The 20,024-nt window shown below is 42.7% G+C and overlaps 1 protein-coding gene across 2 annotated transcripts in view; it reads left to right on the top strand.

The window, feature by feature from the left end:
- Positions 1-5,201: 5,201 nt before the first annotated feature.
- Positions 5,202-20,024, top strand: part of EBF2 (EBF transcription factor 2) — a 129,254-nt gene continuing 114,431 nt past the window's right edge. For both annotated transcript variants that reach the window (XM_044282908.1, XM_044282907.1), the window contains exons 1-3: positions 5,202-5,446; positions 10,811-10,967; positions 18,690-18,753. In XM_044282908.1, coding sequence (XP_044138843.1) covers positions 5,313-5,446; positions 10,811-10,967; positions 18,690-18,753 — 355 coding nt within the window. In that variant the 5' untranslated portion in view covers positions 5,202-5,312. The remainder of the gene's footprint in view (positions 5,447-10,810; positions 10,968-18,689; positions 18,754-20,024) is intronic.

Below are 20,024 nucleotides of genomic sequence, written 5' to 3'. Positions count from 1 at the left end.
GGATCCGTTTACAATTGCACCATTTTGTGTCAATGCAAAGGGATCCGTCCCCATTGACTTACATTGTCAGGACGGATGCGTTTGGCTCCGCAAGGCCATGCGGACACAAAAAACGCTGCTTGCAGCATTTTGAGGTCCGCCTCCAAAATGGAACGGGGGACCGCACGGAGCCGAACGAATGCATTCTGAATGGATCCGCATCCATTCAGAATGCATTGGGGTTAAACTGATGCATTTGGGGCTGCTTGTGAGAGATCTGAAACGGATCTCACAAGCGGATCACCAAACGCAAGTGTGAACGGACCCTAAACATTAAGTCCCATGTACATAAACATCATTCCCCCCCCACCATCCACTTTCAACATACAGTCCCATGTAAATAACATCCCTCCCTCCCCCAGCCACCTCAAGCACACAGTTCCATGTCAATAACATCCCTCCCTTCAGCCCTAAAATACATCCCAGTTAAATAACTACAACTCCCAGTTTTTTTCTACCTCTCCCTTCACTTACCTCTCCTGTACAGACATCACTATTAGGCTACTTCTCCTCTTGACTCCGGTCCAATCCTGAACTGGGAAGAGGCGAAAGACCTTTGGTGACATCACAGGCCATGTGATCAGCAAAACAGGCTGTGATAGGATGACCTGGATGGTGACATCATCCAGGTCATCCTATCACAGCCTGTTTTGCTGATCACATGACCTGTGATGTCACCAAAGGTCCTTCGCCTGTTCCCAGTATAAGATTCAATTGTATTTGCCGTTCTGTGTACGGCAATACAGTTGCATCTAGCAGGCAGGCAGGACATTCGGGGCATGGGACAAAACATCCGGGGCCCAGGCCCCGAATGTTTTAACCTAGCGACGCCCCTGCTGTACTGTGACATCACTATGTTTATTATCCCTGTACTGTGACATCACTGTGTTTATTATCTCTGTACTGTGACATCACTGTGTTTATTATCCCTGTACTGTGACATCACTGTGTTTATTATCTCTGTACTGTGACATCACTGTGTTTATTATCCCTGTACTGTGACATCACTGTGTTTATTATCCCTGTACAGTGACAACACTGTGTTTATTAACTCTGTACTATGACATCACTGTGTTTATTGTCTCTGTACTGTGACATCACTGTGTTTATTATCTCTGTACTATGACATCACTGTGTTTATTGTCTCTGTACTGTGACATCACTGTGTTTATTATCCCTGTACTGTGACATCACTGTGTTTATTGTCTCTGTACTGTGACATCACTGTGTTTATTATGTATGTACTGTGACATCACTGTGTTTATTAACTCTGTACTGTGACATCACTGTGTTTATTATATCTGTACTGTGACATCACTGTGTGTAATATACCTGTACTGTGACATCACTGTGTTTATTAACTCTGTACTGTGACATCACTGTGTTTATTATCCCTGTACTGTGACATCACTGTGTTTACTATCCCTGTACTGTGACATCACTGTGTTTATTAACTCTGTACTGTGATATCACTGTGTTTATTATGTCTGTACTATGACATCACTGTGTTTATTAACTCTGTACTTTGACATCACTGTGTTTATTATCCCTGTACTGTGACATCACTGTGTTTATTAACTCTGTACTGTGACATCACTGTGTTTACTATCCCTGTACTGTGACATCACTGTGTTTATTATCTCTGTATTGTGACATCACTGTGATTATTATCCCTGTGCTGTGACATCACTGTGTTTATTATCCCTGTACTGTGACATCACTGTGTTTATTATCCCTGTACTGTGACATCACTGTGTTTATTATCACTGTACTGTGACATCACTGTGTTTATTATCCCTGTACTGTGACATCACTGTGTTTATTATCTCTGTACTGTGACATCACTGTGTTTATTATCCCTGTACTGTGACATCACTGTGTTTATTAACTCTGTACTGTGACATCACTGTGTTTATTATCCCTGTACTGTGACATCACTGTGTTTATTATCTCTGTACTGTGACATCACTGTGTTTATTATCCCGGTACTGTGACATCACTGTGTTTATTATCCCTGTACTGTGACATCACTGTGTTTATTATCCCTGTACTGTGACATCACTGTGTTTACTATCCCTATACTGTGACATCACTGTGTTTATTAACTCTGTACTGTGACATCACTGTGTTTATTATCCCTGTACTGTGACATCACTGTGTACATTATCCCTGTACTGTGACATCACTGTGTTTATTACCCCTGTACTGTGACATCACTGTGTTTATTATCTCTGTACTGTGACATCACTGTGTTTTATCCCTGTACTGTGACATCACTGTGTTTATTATCCCTGTACTGTGACATCACTGTGTTTATTATCTCTGTACTGTGACATCACTGTGTTTATTAACTCTGTACTGTGACATCACTGTGTTTATTATCCCTGTACTGTGACATCACTGTGTTTACTATCCCTGTACTGTGACATCACTGTGTTTATTATCTCTGTACTGTGACATCACTGTGTTTATTATCCCTGTACTGTGACATCACTGTGTTTATTATCCCTGTACTGTGACATCATTGTGTTTATTATACCTGTACTGTGACATCACTGTGTTTACTATCCCTGTACTGTGACATCACTGTGTTTATTAACTCTGTACTGTGACATCACTGTGTTTTATCCCTGTACTGTGACATCACTGTGTTTATTAACTCTGTACTGTGACATCACTGTGTTTATTATCTCTGTACTGTGACATCACTGTGTTTATTATCCCTGTACTGTGACATCACTGTGTTTATTATCCCTGTACTGTGACATCACTGTGTTTACTATCCCTGTACTGTGACATCACTGTGTTTATTATGTCTGTACTGTGACATCACTGTGTTTATTATCCCTGTACTGTGACATCACTGTGTTTATTAACTCTGTACTGTGACATCACTGTGTTTATTATCCCTGTACTGTGACATCACTGTGTTTATTATCCCTGTACTGTGACATCACTGTGTTTACTATCCCTGTACTGTGACATCACTGTGTTTATTATCTCTGTACTGTGACATCACTGTGTTTATTATCCCTGTACTGTGACATCACTGTGTTTATTATCCCTGTACTGTGACATCACAGTGTTTATTATCCCTGTACTGTGACATCACTGTATTTATTATCTCTGTACTGTGACATCACTGTGTTTATTATCCCTGTACTGTGACATCACTGTGTTTATTATACCTGTACTGTGACATCACTGTGTTTATTATCCCTGTACTGTGACATCACTGTGTTTATTATCCCTGTACTGTGACATCACTGTGTTTATTATCCCTGTACTGTGACATCACAGTGTTTATTATCCCTGTACTGTGACATCACTGTGTTTATTATCCCTGTACTGTGACATCACTGTGTTTATTTTTTCTCCTGTGGGTACAAAAACTATTTTGGTTAGTTGTCACACCCCTGCTCTGGTGGGATGTAAAGTTGTTACTAGGGTAAAGGTCCAGATCTGTAGCTCCGGGGACCAGGTGCTCCGAGCTGTGACTCTGCTACATCCCCATTGTGTGCATTCACTATTAATATGTGATGAATCTACACTTTTATGGCTTTTCCTTAATACACTTCTAGAAGTGGAGCCTCTCCCTCCCCCAGGAGGCTATTTTATGAGATCCTGTGTGCTGCCCTGCCTGAGCCCTGGCTGAGATGGGTTCCTTCCAGGGCTGTACAGCAATGTACATTTGTAGGTTTACCCTCCAGACTACAGTTTTGGGGGTTACCCTTGTCTATGGGCTATGCCAGGAATTGCAGCTCAGTCTCATTCACTTGAATGTGCTGAACTGCAGTACCAGGCACAGCCATTATACAAGAGTGGCGCTGCTAAAGAAAAAAATCAGGTCCTTTTAGTCATTTATTTCACAGAATCCCTCTTTGGCCTGTTTCTAGCGGTACAATAAGGATGGTGGAATGATCGCCGGTGATCATTTCACTTTTGTAGCTTTCTTATACTGGACATGATATATTCCATATTCCTAAATTATCAGTGAAGCTGTAAATCTGCCCATATAACCAGGGGTGCACCTAGCCTTCCTGCTGCCTGAGGCGAAAACTGAAACTGCGCCCCCCCCCCCCCCCCTCCTCAATGCCAATTTTTTATCGTAACCCCTTCCCTTCAGCCCTTGGCCCTTTGGCTGCCCCCCCTCTTGCCCCTACCTGGTGCTGCCGATCGCCTCATCGGCGGTGCGCCCCTGCCTATAACCTGTCAATGTAGAATTATTTAGCCACCCCTTTGTATTCACTGTACAGAACAGCCCTTCAACCTAGTGTGTCACAGCTTCAGATTGTAAGCTTTTGGGGCAAGACTCTCTCTCCGTTTGGTTATTGTTTTAGGGCTCGTTCACACGAACATTTTTTGCGTTCCGTATACGGTCCCGTTCATTTCAATGGTTCCGCAAAAAAAACGGAATGTACTCCGTATGCATTCCGTTTTTCAGTTTTTCCGTTCCGTTGAAAGATAGAACATGTCCTATTATTGCCCGCAAATCACATTCCGTGGCTCCATTCAAGTCAATGGGTCCGCAAAAAAAAAACTGAACACATACGGAACGTACTCTGTATGTTTTCCGTATCCGTTCCGTTTTTACGAAACCATCTATTGAAAATGTTATGTCCAGCCCAATTTTTTCTACGTAATTACTGTATACTGTATGTGGCATATGGAAAAACGGAACCGGAAACACCTGGAAAAAAAACAGAACAATGGATCTGGGAAAAACGTCCCACAAAGCACTGAAAAAGACATACGGTCGTGTGAACGAGCCCTTAGACAGTATTAGGGTTTTCATTGAATCCATGCATATTTCTCCCCTTCCTTGTGCACCATAAGTTAATGCCACAAAAGTGCAGGTTTGTGTTATATTATATCTATGGATAATTCTATCATTTTCTACATATACTTTATACTTTCTTTTATGTCGGTTTTGTATTGTACTCCAGCTGTCTGTGTCAGGGCACTGCACTATGGCAGCACACATGCAATGGGACAAGAGTGATGCCGCTGCAGGGGTTAATGGCTTCAGCATCTGGGAAGGTCCTGTAGCAGGAGCTGGCCAATCAGGAGCAGGATACCGGCCAGGCCCCTCCCCTCTGGGGGGCTCATTCATGCTCTGAGCTGATGCTGCCTCAGTGCAGGCTGTGGTGGGGCAGAGGATTCAGAGGCACCCTGCTGCTGCTGCTGCTACTGTGGTCCTAGAGCAGGTGACAAGGAGGCTGCATGTGGAGGACACTGGCACCTCCCCAAAACTTCTCTGCTGCCAGCCCTCAATGTTTGGGGTCCAGGACACTTTAGGAAGAAAAGGATCTGCCCTGAGAGACAAAGCCCTTGAAGCTGGGATGGATCCTGTCAGGTCCTGGGTGAGGAATGTTGGTGTTGTGGATGCCAAGGTGGCAGCTCAGAGGTAAGAGGCACCATGCCCCCTAGAAATGTAGGGGTGCTGGGCACAGGAACTTTCTGCATGCTTATGTCAATGTTATTTGGGTAACTGGTGGACCTAGAAGGTGGGGGACTACAAGTCCCAGGCAGGCAGTGGTGCACAAAGGTGGAGCATGTAGTAGTACTGCACAGGGAGGAAAGCTGACAACTTATGGCTGTGCAAACACTGGCCGACAACGCTGGTACATACAGTGGGATATACTGGTGTAGTATTAGAAAGAGATTCAAACTAGAGAACTACAAATGCCAGCCAGGCAGTGCTGACAGGCGTATAGATGGCACTGGCTTTACTTCAGAGGCTGTAGGTCCTAATAATGCACTTTTAAAGCACTGCAAGTCCCAGCAAGACACAGCTGTAACACTGCAAGTCCCAGCAAGTCTGCTTTAACACTGCAAGTCCCAGCAAGTCTGTTATAACACTACAAGTCCCAGCAAGTCTGCTGTAACACTACAAGTCCCAGCAGATCTGCTGTAACACTACAAGTCCCAGCAAGTCTGCTGTAACACTACAAGTCCCAGCAAGAGTCTTCTGTAACACTACAAGTCCCAGCAAGGCACTGCTGTAACACTACAAGTCCCAGCAAGGCACTGCTTTAACACTACAAGTCCCAGCAAGGCACAACTTTAACACTACAAGTCCCAGCAAGAGTCTTCTGTAACACTACAAGTCCCAGCAAGAGTCTTCTGTAACACTACAAGTCCCAGCAAGAGTCTTCTGTAACACTACAAGTCCCAGCAAGTCTTCTGTAACACTACAAGTCCCAGAAAGTCTTCTGTAACACTACAAGTCCCAGCAAGTCTTCTGTAACACTACAAGTCCCAGCAAGAGTCTTCTGTAACACTACAAGTCCCAGCAAGACTCAGCCATGACAAGCTATACTCAGTATGTGGTGAGACTACAACACCCATTCGGCACCGGTAATGCATGTTGATGTATCACAGCAACTGACCTAAGCTGCCAGGACCCTCATCACTACAGGATGAAGAACTATAAGTCTCAGCAGGACCTGACAGTACATGATGGGGATTGTAGTGTGTTAAGGCAGCAGGAGACTAAAAAGTTGCTCAGGCGGTTACATGGAAAAGGTCTCCCGGAGTATAGCAGAGCTGAGGAGGTGCGGAGACGGGGAGTCCCAGACACTGTGCCCACCGGGCTGTGCCCATGGATGTCACCTCTCTACAACTGCCCGGCTATAGGGGAAGTGTACTGTGCAGGATAACCTCCACCTACATATCTCATCTATCTCTGTCTGTCTATCTATCTATCAACTACCCTATGTAAACACAGATGTAGCAGAGCTAACACAACTCTATTATATTTTTAATCTGCAATTTTACATAGGACTGCCAGAAACGCTACTGATTATTATCGGGGTGCGGGCATGAAATGGTGAATTAATCATCATAGATATTTCTCTATATTGTTAGTATGGTCATTTCATGAATTTCTGAGTTTTGGTTTAGAATTTTTATTTCATATTTGATCTATAAAAAAACAACATAATTTGTATTTAAAAAGTATAGATAGAGATAGATAGATAGATAGATAGATAGATAGATAGATAGATAGATATTAGGTAGATAGATAGATGGGTAAATATTAGATGGATGGATGGAAGTTTTACATACAGACATTACTGCACACATGTCACCATGATGTCGGGCACTGTAACATTATAACTTATTAAAGTCTCACGGTTTCGTTCACACTGTATATGTCATGTAGTCAGACATATAAGCTGCGATTATAAGGAATACACGGAGACTTCACATCATCCACCATCACAGCTGAGATCTCGATTGTAAAGAATATTTTATTCTGAGTTTTATAGATATAGCTATATGTCGGGAGATCGGAACACACAGGACATAGCAGCATCGTCCATCCGGGTATTATTGTGTATTACATTATTAGTATGTCAGTATTTATCGTACGATACTAGGACTTCCGATATGAATAGAAAGTGTCGGGATATTGTATTAGTAGCAGAGGCTAGCCTGGTACATTCTGCTTATAGACGCTGGTGATATCCTGTATATACTGTTATTATAGGAACATTGGGATTCGGTGAATTTTAGTACTGTTATTTAGATGGGTACTGTAGTAATATTTTGGATCCGTTAATAGGAGTAGGATATTACTGTAATGTGGAGCTGGATATTGTAGAACTATTATATATCACTATATTATAACCTGTGGGATTCAGCTGAAGTTTTCCCACTTTCCCTACAGTCCTGACATAGTCCTCATATTCTACATCTACATCTCCTGTCTATTATCTATCTATTATCAATCTATTTACAGTGCTATACATCAAGCCTGACCTGATAAGCACAGTGTGCTCTGTAATAGGATATTACACTATACGGTATAGCGCTGGGGCAGTGCGGGGAGACGTATATATCACACTGTATATAGGACCTGTATATATAATATATCACACTGTATATAGGACCTGTATATATAATATATCACACTGTATATAGGACCTGTATATATAATATATCACACTGTATATAGGACCTGTATATATAATATATCACACTGTATATAGGACCTGTATATATAATATATCACACTGTGTATAGGACCTGTATATATAATATATCACACTGTATATATGACCTGTATATATAATATATCACATTCTATATAGGACCTGTATATATAATATATTACACTGTATATAGGACCTGTATATATAATATATCACACTGTATATAGGACCTGTATATATAATATATAACATTCTATATAGGACCTGTATATATAATATATCACACTGTATATAGGACCTGTATATATAATATATCACACTGTATATATGACCTGTATATATAATATATCACATTCTATATAGGACCTGTATATATAATATATCACACTGTATATAGGACCTGTATATATAATATATCACACTGTATATAGGACCTGTATATATAATATATCACACTGTATATATGACCTGTATATATAATATATCACATTCTATATAGGACCTGTATATATAATATATCACACTGTATATAGGACCTGTATATATAATATATCACACTGTATATATGACCTGTATATATAATATATCACACTGTATATAGGACCTGTATATATAATATATCACATTCTATATAGGACCTGTATATATAATATATCACACTGTATATAGGACCTGTATATATAATATATCACACTGTATATAGGACCTGTATATATAATATATCACATTCTATATAGGACCTGTATATCACACTCTACTTATGCGGTTGTGTAATGTATATTTCCCCTGTAATACTAAACCTTTCACATAATTCGGAACAGCAGAGATGATGCAGTGCACGATCTGTGTTCCAGGTTACAACTTGCGTCTCTGCTATTTCCATCTCATATCTATATCTATCTATATATCTAACTCCTATCTATCTCTATATCTTTTACATTTGTCTGTCTTTCTCACATCTACCTATCTATCTTTCTATACATCTAGTGGGGAAAACACCACAGCACTCCCAGATATTGGTCAAGTGTAAGGTCCTTTATTTTCCAGTGCAACTTTTCAGTCTTTTTACTGGGACTTTTCTTTATATGGAAGTTTATTTTTCTGGAGTTCCTTTACTCTTTAGATGTATGGTCATGTCCTCAGCTGCTGGCACACTGCTACTTTGTTATCTCTGCTGCTTCTATCTATATCTATCAATTCTTATATCTATCTATTCCATATCTTTTTATCTATCTAATATCTATCTAATATCTATTTATCTCATATCTATCTATCTATCTATCTATCTCCTATCTATCTATCTATCTATCTATCTATCTATTTATCTCATATCTATCTAATATCTGTCTATCTAATACCTATTTATCCCATATCTATTTATCTATCTAATATCAATTTATCTCATGTCTATCTATCCATCTATCTATCTAATATCTATTTATCCCATATCTATCTATCTATCTATCTATCTATCTATCTATCTATCTATCTATCTATCTATCTATCATATATCTATTATCTATCTTTCTATCTAATATCTATTTATCTCATATCTATCTATCTGTCATCTTTCTATCTATTTATACATATCCAAAATGGCAGCAGCAGATCCAATACAAGAAAAGAAAAGACAAAAGTGAGGTACAAGCCCTATGGGACTAGACCAATGCCCAAAAAGATTTTAAAAAAAGTAAAAGCAAAATAGTGTTTATTCACCCATGTGGACACCACATTTCAGCTCAATGCTAAAGCCTTTCTAGTCTTCAGCCGAAACCTCAGGTCCACATGGGTGAATAAACACTTTATTTTGCTTCTTTTTTTTTTATCTATCTATCTATTTGTCTGTCTATCCATCTAATATCTGTCTACCTAAATATCTATCTATTATCTATCTATCTCTCTCATATCTATCTATCATCTATTATCTATCTCACACACATAACATCCTGCTGAATATTCCTGGAAGCTTAGCACATCTCATGCTGTAGTATTATATTATATACCTGGGTGCAGGGGCAGTAATATATTATATATCTGGGTGCAGGGGCAGTAATATATTATATATCTGGGTGCAGGGGCAGTATTATATTATATATCTGGGTGCAGGGACAGTATTATATTATATATCTGGGTGCAGGGGCAGTATTATATATATGGGTGCAGTATTATATTACATATCTGGGTGCAGGGGCAGTATTATATATCTGGGTGCAGTATTATATTACATATCTGGGTGCAGGGGCAGTATTATATTATATACCTGGGTGCAGTATTATATTACATACCTGGGCGCAGGGGCAGTATTATATCATATATCTGGGTGCAGGGGCAGTATTATATTATATACCTGGGTGCAGTATTATATTATATATCTGGGTGCAGGGGCAGTATTATATTACATATATGGGTGCAGGGGCAGTATTATATTACATTTCTGTGTGCAGGGGCAGTATTATATATCTGGGTGCAGGGGCAGTATTATATTACATATATGGGTGCAGGGGCAGTATTATATTACATATCTGGGTGCAGGGGCAGTATTATATTATATATCTGGGTGCAGGGGCAGTATTATATATCTGGGTGCAGGGGCAGTATTATATATCTGGGTGCAGGGGCAGTATTATATTACATATCTGGGTGCAGGGGCAGTATTATATTATATATCTGGGTGCAGGGGCAGTATTATATATCTGGGTGCAGGGGCAGTATTATATTACATATCCCCCAGAGCACACACGGTGTACAATATGGTCCATGTATAAGAAGTAACCCAGGTCCAGGCGGCAGTCCTGCAGCACACAGACATATAACGTGTCGCTCTCTTGCAGTGGGGTCGCCGTGTCCCGGGCACATTTTGAGAAGCAACCTCCTTCCAACTTACGGAAATCCAACTTCTTCCACTTCGTGCTGGCGCTGTATGACCGGCAGGGGCAGCCCATAGAGATCGAGCGCACCACCTTCGTGGACTTCGTGGAGAATGATAAGGTGGGTTCACGTTACCTTGTAGATGATTTATATTATGAGCCTCATAGGACAGTATGTCACTGTACAGTGCGAGATGTCTGGGAGCATATAGACTGAGGGACCGACCCCATAAGTGTCTGTGAGCGCTGCTGTACATCATATAGACTGAGGGACCGACCCCATAAGTGTCTGTGAGCGCTGCTGTACATCATATAGACTGAGGGACGGCCCCATAAGTGTCTGTAAGCGCTGCTGTACATCATATAGACTGAGGGACGGCCCCATAAGTGTCTGTAAGCGCTGCTGTAGATCATATAGACTGAGGGACGGCCCCATAAGTGTCTGTGAGCGCTGCTGTACATCATATAGACTGAGGGACCGACCCCATAAGTGTCTGTGTGCGCTGCTGTACATCATATAGACTGAGGGACGGCCCCATAAGTGTCTGTGAGCGCTGCTGTACATCATATAGACTGAGGGACGGCCCCATAAGTGTCTGTAAGCGCTGCTGTACATCATATAGACTGAGGGACGGCCCCATAAGTGTCTGTGAGCGCTGCTGTACATCATATAGACTGAGGGACGGCCCCATAAGTGTCTGTGAGCGCTGCTGTACATCATATAGACTGAGGGACCGACCCCATAAGTGTCTGTGAGCGCTGCTGTAGATCATATAGACTGAGGGACGGCCCCATAAGTGTAAGTGAGCGCTGCTGTACATCATATAGACTGAGGGACGGCCCCATAAGTGTCTGTGAGCGCTGCTGTACATCATATAGACTGAGGGACCAACCCCATAAGTGTCTGTGAGCGCTGCTGTACATCATATAGACTGAGGGACGGCCCCATAAGTGTCTGTGAGCGCTGCTGTACATCATATAGACTGAGGGACGGCCCCATAAGTGTCTGTGAGCGCTGCTGTACATCATATAGACTGAGGGACGGCCCCATAAGTGTCTGTGAGCGCTGCTGTACATCATATAGACTGAGGGACGGCCCCATAAGTGTCTGTGAGCGCTGCTGTACATCATATAGACTGAGGGACCAACCCCATAAGTGACTGTGAGCGCTGCTGTACATCATATAGACTGAGGACCGGCCCCAGAAGTCTCTGTGAGCGCTGCTGTACATCATATAGACTGAGGGACGGCCCCATAAGTGTAAGTGAGCGCTGCTGTACATCATATAGACTGAGGGACGGCCCCATAAGTGTCTGTGAGCGATGCTGTACATCATATAGACTGAGGGACCAACCCCATAAGTGTCTGTGAGCGCTGCTGTACATCATATAGACTGAGGGACGGCCCCATAAGTGTCTGTGAGCGCTGCTGTACATCATATAGACTGAGGGACCGACCCCATAAGTGTCTGTGAGCGCTGCTGTACATCATATAGACTGAGGGACCGACCCCATAAGTGTCTGTGAGTGCTGCTGTACATCATATAGACTGAGGGACCGACCCCATAAGTGTCTGTGAGCGCTGCTGTACATCATATAGACTGAGGACCGGCCCCATAAGTGTCTGTGAGCGCTGCTGTACATCATATAGACTGAGGACCGGCCCCATAAGTGTCTGTGAGCGCTGCTGTAGATCATATAGACTGAGGGACGGCCCCATAAGTGTAAGTGAGCGCTGCTGTACATCATATAGACTGAGGGACGGCCCCATAAGTGTCTGTGAGCGCTGCTGTTCATCATATAGACTGAGGGACCAACCCCATAAGTGTCTGTGAGCGCTGCTGTACATCATAGAGACTGAGGGACCGACCCCATAAGTGTCTGTGAGCGCTGCTGTACATCATATAGACTGAGGGACGGCCCCATAAGTGTCTGTGAGCGCTGCTGTACATCATATAGACTGAGGACCGGCCCCATAAGTGTCTGTGAGCGCTGCTGTACATCATATAGACTGAGGACCGGCCCCATAAGTGTCTGTGAGCGCTGCTGTAGATCATATAGACTGAGGGACGGCCCCATAAGTGTAAGTGAGCGCTGCTGTACATCATATAGACTGAGGACCGGCCCCATAAGTGTCTGTGAGCGCTGCTGTACATCATATAGACTGAGGACCGGCCCCATAAGTGTCTGTGAGCGCTGCTGTACATCATATAGACTGAGGGACGGCCCCATAAGTGTCTGTGAGCGCTGCTGTACATCATATAGACTGAGGGACGGCCCCATAAGTGTCTGTGAGCGCTGCTGTACATCATATAGACTGAGGGACGGCCCCATAAGTGTCTGTGAGCGCTGCTGTACATCATATAGACTGAGGGACCGACCCCATAAGTGTCTGTGAGCGCTGCTGTACATCATATAGACTTAGGGACCGACCCCATAAGTGTCTGTGAGCGCTGCTGTACATCATATACACTGAGGGACGGCCCCATAAGTGTCTGTGAGCGCTGCTGTACATCATATAGACTGAGGACTGGCCCCATAAGTGTCTGTGAGCGCTGCTGTACATCATATAGACTGAGGGACGGCCCCATAAGTGTCTGTGAGAGCTGCTGTACATCATATAGACTGAGGGACGGCCCCATAAGTGTCTGTGAGCGCTGCTGTACATCATATAGACTGAGGGACGGCCCCATAAGTGTCTGTGAGCGCTGCTGTACATCATATACACTGAGGGACGGCCCCATAAGTGTCTGTCAGCGCTGCTGTACATCATATAGACTGAGGGACGGCCCCATAAGTGTCTGTGAGCGCTGCTGTACATCATATAGACCGAGGGACAGCCCCATAAGTGTCTGTGAGCGCTGCTGTACATCATATAGACTGAGGGACGGCCCCATAAGTGTCTGTGAGCGCTGCTGTACATCATATAGACTGAGGGACGGCCCCATAAGTGTCTGTGAGCGCTGCTGTACATCATATAGACTGAGGGACGGCCCCATAAGTGTCTGTGAGCGCTGCTGTACATCATATAGACTGAGGACTGGCCCCATAAGTGTCTGTGAGCGCTGCTGTACATCATATAGACTGAGGGACGGCCTCATAAGTGTCTGTGAGCGCTGCTGTACATCATATAGACTGAGGACCGGCCCCATAAGTGTCTGTCAGCGCTGCTGTACATCATATAGACTGATGGACGGCCCCATAAGTGTCTGTGAGCGCTGCTGTACATCATATAGACTGAGGGACCGACCCCATAAGTGTCTGTGAGCGCTGCTGTACATCATATAGACTGAGGACCGGCCCCATAAGTGTCTTTGAGCGATGCTGTACATCATATAGACAGAGGGACGGCCCCATAAGTGTCTGTGAGCGCTGCTGTACATCATAGAGACTGAGGGACCGACCCCATAAGTGTCTGCAGACTGGTGTGTGGTCCAATGTGAAGGAATTGTATATCCAGAAGAGTCAGTATACTGCTCTGTGTGATATATAAAACCTCTATAGTGTCTGTACTGAGTTGTGCATAATTCGGGTCATTTATCAAACTGGGGTAAAGTAGTACTGGCTTAATTGCCCATAGCAACCAATCAGATTCCTCCTTTCATCTTTCAAAAGAGCTGTCCGAAATGAAAGGAGGCATCTGATTGGTTGCTATGGGCAACTAAGCCAGTTCTACTTTACCCCAGTTTGATAAATGACCCCAATATGTTCCTATGATTCTTAATAGTGCTGTATGTGGTATCGAATGAAGTCCATATAGAGCTTGTGATATAGAGAGGATGGTCGAAGAGGCTGTAGAGGGCTATATGGTATAGTAAATATTCTAGGATGGCCACAAAGTCTATAGAGAGCTGTGTTTGATATAGAGAGCATGCCTAATAGACTACAGGAGAAATCTCTGGTGTAGAGAATACAATGGTCTAAGAGCAAATAGAGAGCTGTATGTGGTATAGAGAGTATAACTGACTATGAGTATATAGAGAGCTGTATGTGGTGTAGAGAGTAGGATGTTCTAACAGTATATAGAGAGCTGTATGTGGTATAGAGAGTAGAATGATCTATAAGTATATAGAGAGCTGTATGTGGTATAGAGAGTAGGATGGTCTAACAGTATATAGAGAGCTGTATGTGGTATAGAGAGTAGGATGATCTAACAGTATATAGAGAGCTGTATGTGGTATAGAGAGTAGGATGGTCTAACAGTATATAGAGAGCTGTATGTGGTATAGAGAGTAGGATGGTCTAACAGTATATAGAGAGCTGTATGTGGTATAGAGAGTAGGATGATCTAACAGTATATAGAGAGCTGTATGTGGTATAGAGAGTAGGATGGTCTAACAGTATATAGAGAGCTGTATATGGTATAGAGAGTAGGATGGTCTAACAGTATATAGAGAGCTGTATGTGGTATAGAGAGTAGGATGGTCTAACAGTATATAGAGAGCTGTATATGGTATAGAGAGTAGGATGGTCTAACAGTATATAGAGAGCTGTATGTGGTATAGAAAGTAGGATGGTCTATGAGAATTTAGAGAGCTGTATGTGGTATAGAGCGTAGGATGATCTAACAGTACATAGAGATCTGTATGTGGTATAGAGAGTAGGATAATCTAATAGTATATAGACAGCTGTATGTAGTATATAGAGTAGGATAGTCTATGAGTATATAGGGAGCTGTATGTGGTATAGAGAGTAGGATGATCTAACAGTATATAGAGAGCTGTATGTGGTATAGAGAGTAGGATGATCTATGAGTATATAGAGAGCTGTATGTGGTATAAGTATATAGAGAGCTGTATGTGGTATAGAGAGTAGGATTATCTATGAGAATATAGAGAGCTGTATGTGGTATAGAGAGTGGGCTGATCTGTAAGAATATAGAGAGCTGTATGTGGTATAGAGAGTAGGATGATCTATGAGTATATAGAGAGCTGTATGTGGTATAGAGAGTAGGATGATCTATGAGTATATAGAGAGCTGTATGTGGTTTAGAGAGTAGGATGATCTAACAGTATATAGAGAGCTGTATGTGGTATAGAGAGTAGGATGATCTATGAGTATATAGAGAGCTGTATGTGGTATAGAGAGTAGGATTATCTATGAGAATATAGAGAGCTGTATGTGGTATAGAGAGTGGGCTGATCTATGAGTATATAGAGAGCTGTATGTGGTATAGAGAGTAGGATGATCTATGAGTATATAGAGAGCTGTATGTGGTATAAGTATATAGAGAGCTGTATGTGGTATAGAGAGTAGGATTATCTATGAGAATATAGAGAGCTGTATGTGGTATAGAGAGTGGGCTGATCTATGAGAATATAGAGAGCTGTATGTGGTATAGAGAGTGGGATGATCTAACAGTATAGAGAGCTGTATGTGGTATAGAGAGTAGGATGATCTAACAGTATATAGAGAGCTGTATGTGGTATAGAGAGTAGGATGATCTAACAGTATATAGAGAGCTGTATGTGGTATAGAGAGTAGGATGATCTAACAGTATATAGAGAGCTGTATGTGGTCTAGAAAGTAGGATGGTCTATGAGAATATAGAGAGCTGTATGTGGTATAGAGAGTAGGATGGTCTATCAGTATATAGTGAACTGAACTCTATGTGATTTTAATCCTTCCGTTGACCTTATTACCCTCTATAGAGAGCTGTAGGTAATAGAGAGAGTCTGTGAGAGCTGTATGTGTTGGAGTCTATGAATTACTATATAGTGATTGCATCTATAATGTACTGGTTCTGGTGTAAAGGGAAGGACAGTCCGTGCAGTTCTGTATCTGATAGAATGGATTAATGCCTGTCACTGCCTTCAGTATAGGCTATAATGTATGTGGTATGGAGTATATGCTGCCTGTATACTGCAGTTTATATCCTCTCTGTAGTGGTGGTGAGATGTCACTACAGCCAGCACAGTAATGTATGTGGTATGGAGTATATGCTGCCTGTATACTGCACTTTATATCCTCTCTATAGTGGTGGTGGTGAGATGTCATGACGGCCAGCACAGTAATGTATGTGGTATGGAGTATATGCTGCCTGTATACTGCACTTTATATCCTCTCTATAGTGGTGGTGGTGAGATGTCATGACGGCCAGCACAGTAATGTATGTGGTATGGAGTATATGCTGCCTGTATACTGCACTTTATATCCTCTCTATAGTGGTGGTGGTGAGATGTCATGACGGCCAGCACAGTAATGTATGTGGTATGGAGTATATGCTGCCTGTATACTGCAGTTTATATCCTCTCTATAGTGGTGGTGGTGAGATGTCATGACGGCCAGCACAGTAATGTATGTGGTATGGAGTATATGCTGCCTGTATACTGCAGTTTATATCCTCTCTGTAGTGGTGGTGAGATGTCATGACGGCCAGCACAGTAATGTATGTGGTATGGAGTATATGCTGCCTGTATACTGCAGTTTATATCCTCTCTGTAGTGGTGGTGAGATGTCACTACAGCCAGCACAGTAATGTATGTGGTATGGAGTATATGCTGCCTGTATACTGCACTTTATATCCATTCTGTAGTGGTGGTGAGATGTCATGACGGCCAGCACAGTAATGTATGTGGTATGAAGTATATGCTGCCTGTATACTGCACTTTATATCCTCTCTGTAGTGGTGGTGAGATGTCATGACAGCCAGCACAGTAATGTATGTGGTATGGAGTATATGCTGCCTGTATACTGCAGTTTATATCCTCTCTGTAGTGGTGGTGAGATGTCATGACAGCCAGCACAGTAATGTATGTGGTATGGAGTATATGCTGCCTGTATACTGCACTTTATATCCATTTTGTAGTGGTGGTGAGATGTCATGACGGCCAGCACAGTAATGTATGTGGTATGAAGTGTATGCTGCCTGTATACTGCACTTTATATCCTCTCTGTAGTGGTGGTGAGACGTCATGAGTAATGTATGTAATATGGAATATATGCTGCCTGTATACTGGACTTTATATCCTCTCTGTAGTGGTGGTGAGATGTCATGACGGCCAGCACAGTAATGTATGTGGTATGGAGTATATGCTGCCTGTATACTGGACTTTATATCCTCTCTGTAGTGGTGGTGAGATGTCATGACGGCCAGCACAGTAATGTATGTGGTATGGAGTATATGCTGCCTGTATACTGCACTTTATATCCTCTCTGTAGTGGAGGTGAGATGTCATGACGGCCAGCACAGTAATGTATGTGGTATGGAGTATATGCTGCCTGTATACTGCACTTTATATCCTCTCTGTAGTGGAGGTGAGATGTCATGACGGCCAGCACAGTAATGTATGTGGTATGGAGTATATGCTGCCTGTATACTGCACTTTATATCCTCTCTGTAGTGGAGGTGAGATGTCATGACGGCCAGCACAGTAATGTATGTGGTATATGGTGAATGCCGCCTTTGTGTTAACACTAAGAATACTTCCCCTGTTATTCATGTGGTTTTCATTGAAGCCGTGGCTCTTACATTATATGCCCTTACAAAAACCCTATATATTCTGCTCCATAGCGGCCTGCTGGGGTTCCCTATGGTCCTGTGCATATAGCTGGACAGTCCTACGTGACAGCTGGTATTTATCAGATATCCCCAGATGTCCAGTGTGATATGTGATATATGGCATATTGATCCCTGATATAGTATCCTCTTCTCATGGCTGATACTGAGGCACGAGGCACTAATTGACCATGAAGTATTGATTATTGACTGCCGATCCCGTACAATGATACATGACTAACGAGGGAATTCCCTTTGTAATGAGTATTAGGCTTTCTTTCTGTTCGGGGTTGTGTAATAATCATACCGTATACTATTGTTTTCATCTGTCACTTTTATTTCAAAGGAACTGAGCACTGAGAAAACCAATAATGGCACCCATTACCGGCTGCAACTCCTCTATAGTAACGGTGAGTCCATGTACTTAATACTAAGGGGGTGTATATAATATATAGGTATATATAAACTCATTGAAAAAAGAATGCTCTATGAGCTGTTGGGTGCCTCTAGCTTGGATACAAGATGAGATACGTTTGGACATAGAGGCATACAGGTTCTATATGGGATCCTACACCACATTTGCCCACAAATGTCACAGCTGGGTCTGTAGATCCTGCTCACTCGTAGATTGCTGAGGCTGGAGTCCCAGCTGATCCTATAAATGCTCGATTGGTGATAAGTCTGGTGGAAACATTCCTGGGAAACCCTTGCTGTGTGTGTGGGCAAGCATTATCCTGCCAAAAAATGCCATTTGGAAGTCCTGCCATGAGAGGAACACATGTGGCCGCAGAATGTCCTGCACATATCACTCCAGCAGTTGGGACAGTGTGTCGCAAAGGCAAAGTGCTCACCACAAGGCCTCCATACTTGAACCCTACCTGACCATTGTCGGATCCCAAACAAAACTTGGATTCATCTATATATATGATACGGTTCCACTCCGTAGCAGTCTAGATTTCTCATTCACGACACCACTGCAAACCAAGGAGGTGGTGGCTGGCTGTAAGGGGCAGGACACGTAATGAGCACCATGACATCAACTTTCCTTCTGCTAAGCTCCTGGAAATGGTCCAGGTAGAGACAGGGGTATGTAATGAAGGAGCCACCTGTGTCTGTATGGTGGACAACAAAACTGTGAAAGCTGCTTGTGTTTGTCAGTGGATCAAACAATCCTCTCCACTGGTGGTCTGTCTGGGCAGTCCAGAACCTGTCCTCTGTGTGTGCCTCACATAACCACTGCTCTCAACACCTCCTAACATCTAGAACAGAACAGCCTAACAGACGGGCAGTTCACCGATACGACCATCCTGCTTCTCTATGTCCATTGATGTGCCTCCTTTCAAAGTCTGTTCCCTGGGCAAAATGTCTTTGAGCATGTCGTAGAGACAAGTCTATCAGCCAATGGTACCTCACCGAGAGGAACACTCTTCAAGACTAATGGCAAAACCAAGAAGCACATTTATTAAGATCGGCATTTTAGACACTGGACTAAATAAAACCCTATAGCTGGCGGTAGATCCGCCGAAATTTCGAAGGGGCGCCGGCCTCTTCATAACTTTGCCGGATCTTCCAGCAGTTCTAAATAGACTGCTTCTTGGCTGTCTTACATTTAGACCTTTTTATAAGTCTAAAACCGGCATAGAAAATAGTAAATCAGACGGGCCTAACGCCCCCCCCCCCC

The sequence above is a fragment of the Bufo gargarizans genome, chromosome 2 (genome assembly GCF_014858855.1).
Source record: "Bufo gargarizans isolate SCDJY-AF-19 chromosome 2, ASM1485885v1, whole genome shotgun sequence".
Classification (NCBI taxonomy): Eukaryota; Metazoa; Chordata; class Amphibia; order Anura; family Bufonidae; genus Bufo; species Bufo gargarizans.
This window is presented reverse-complemented; position numbering and strand designations above follow the sequence as displayed.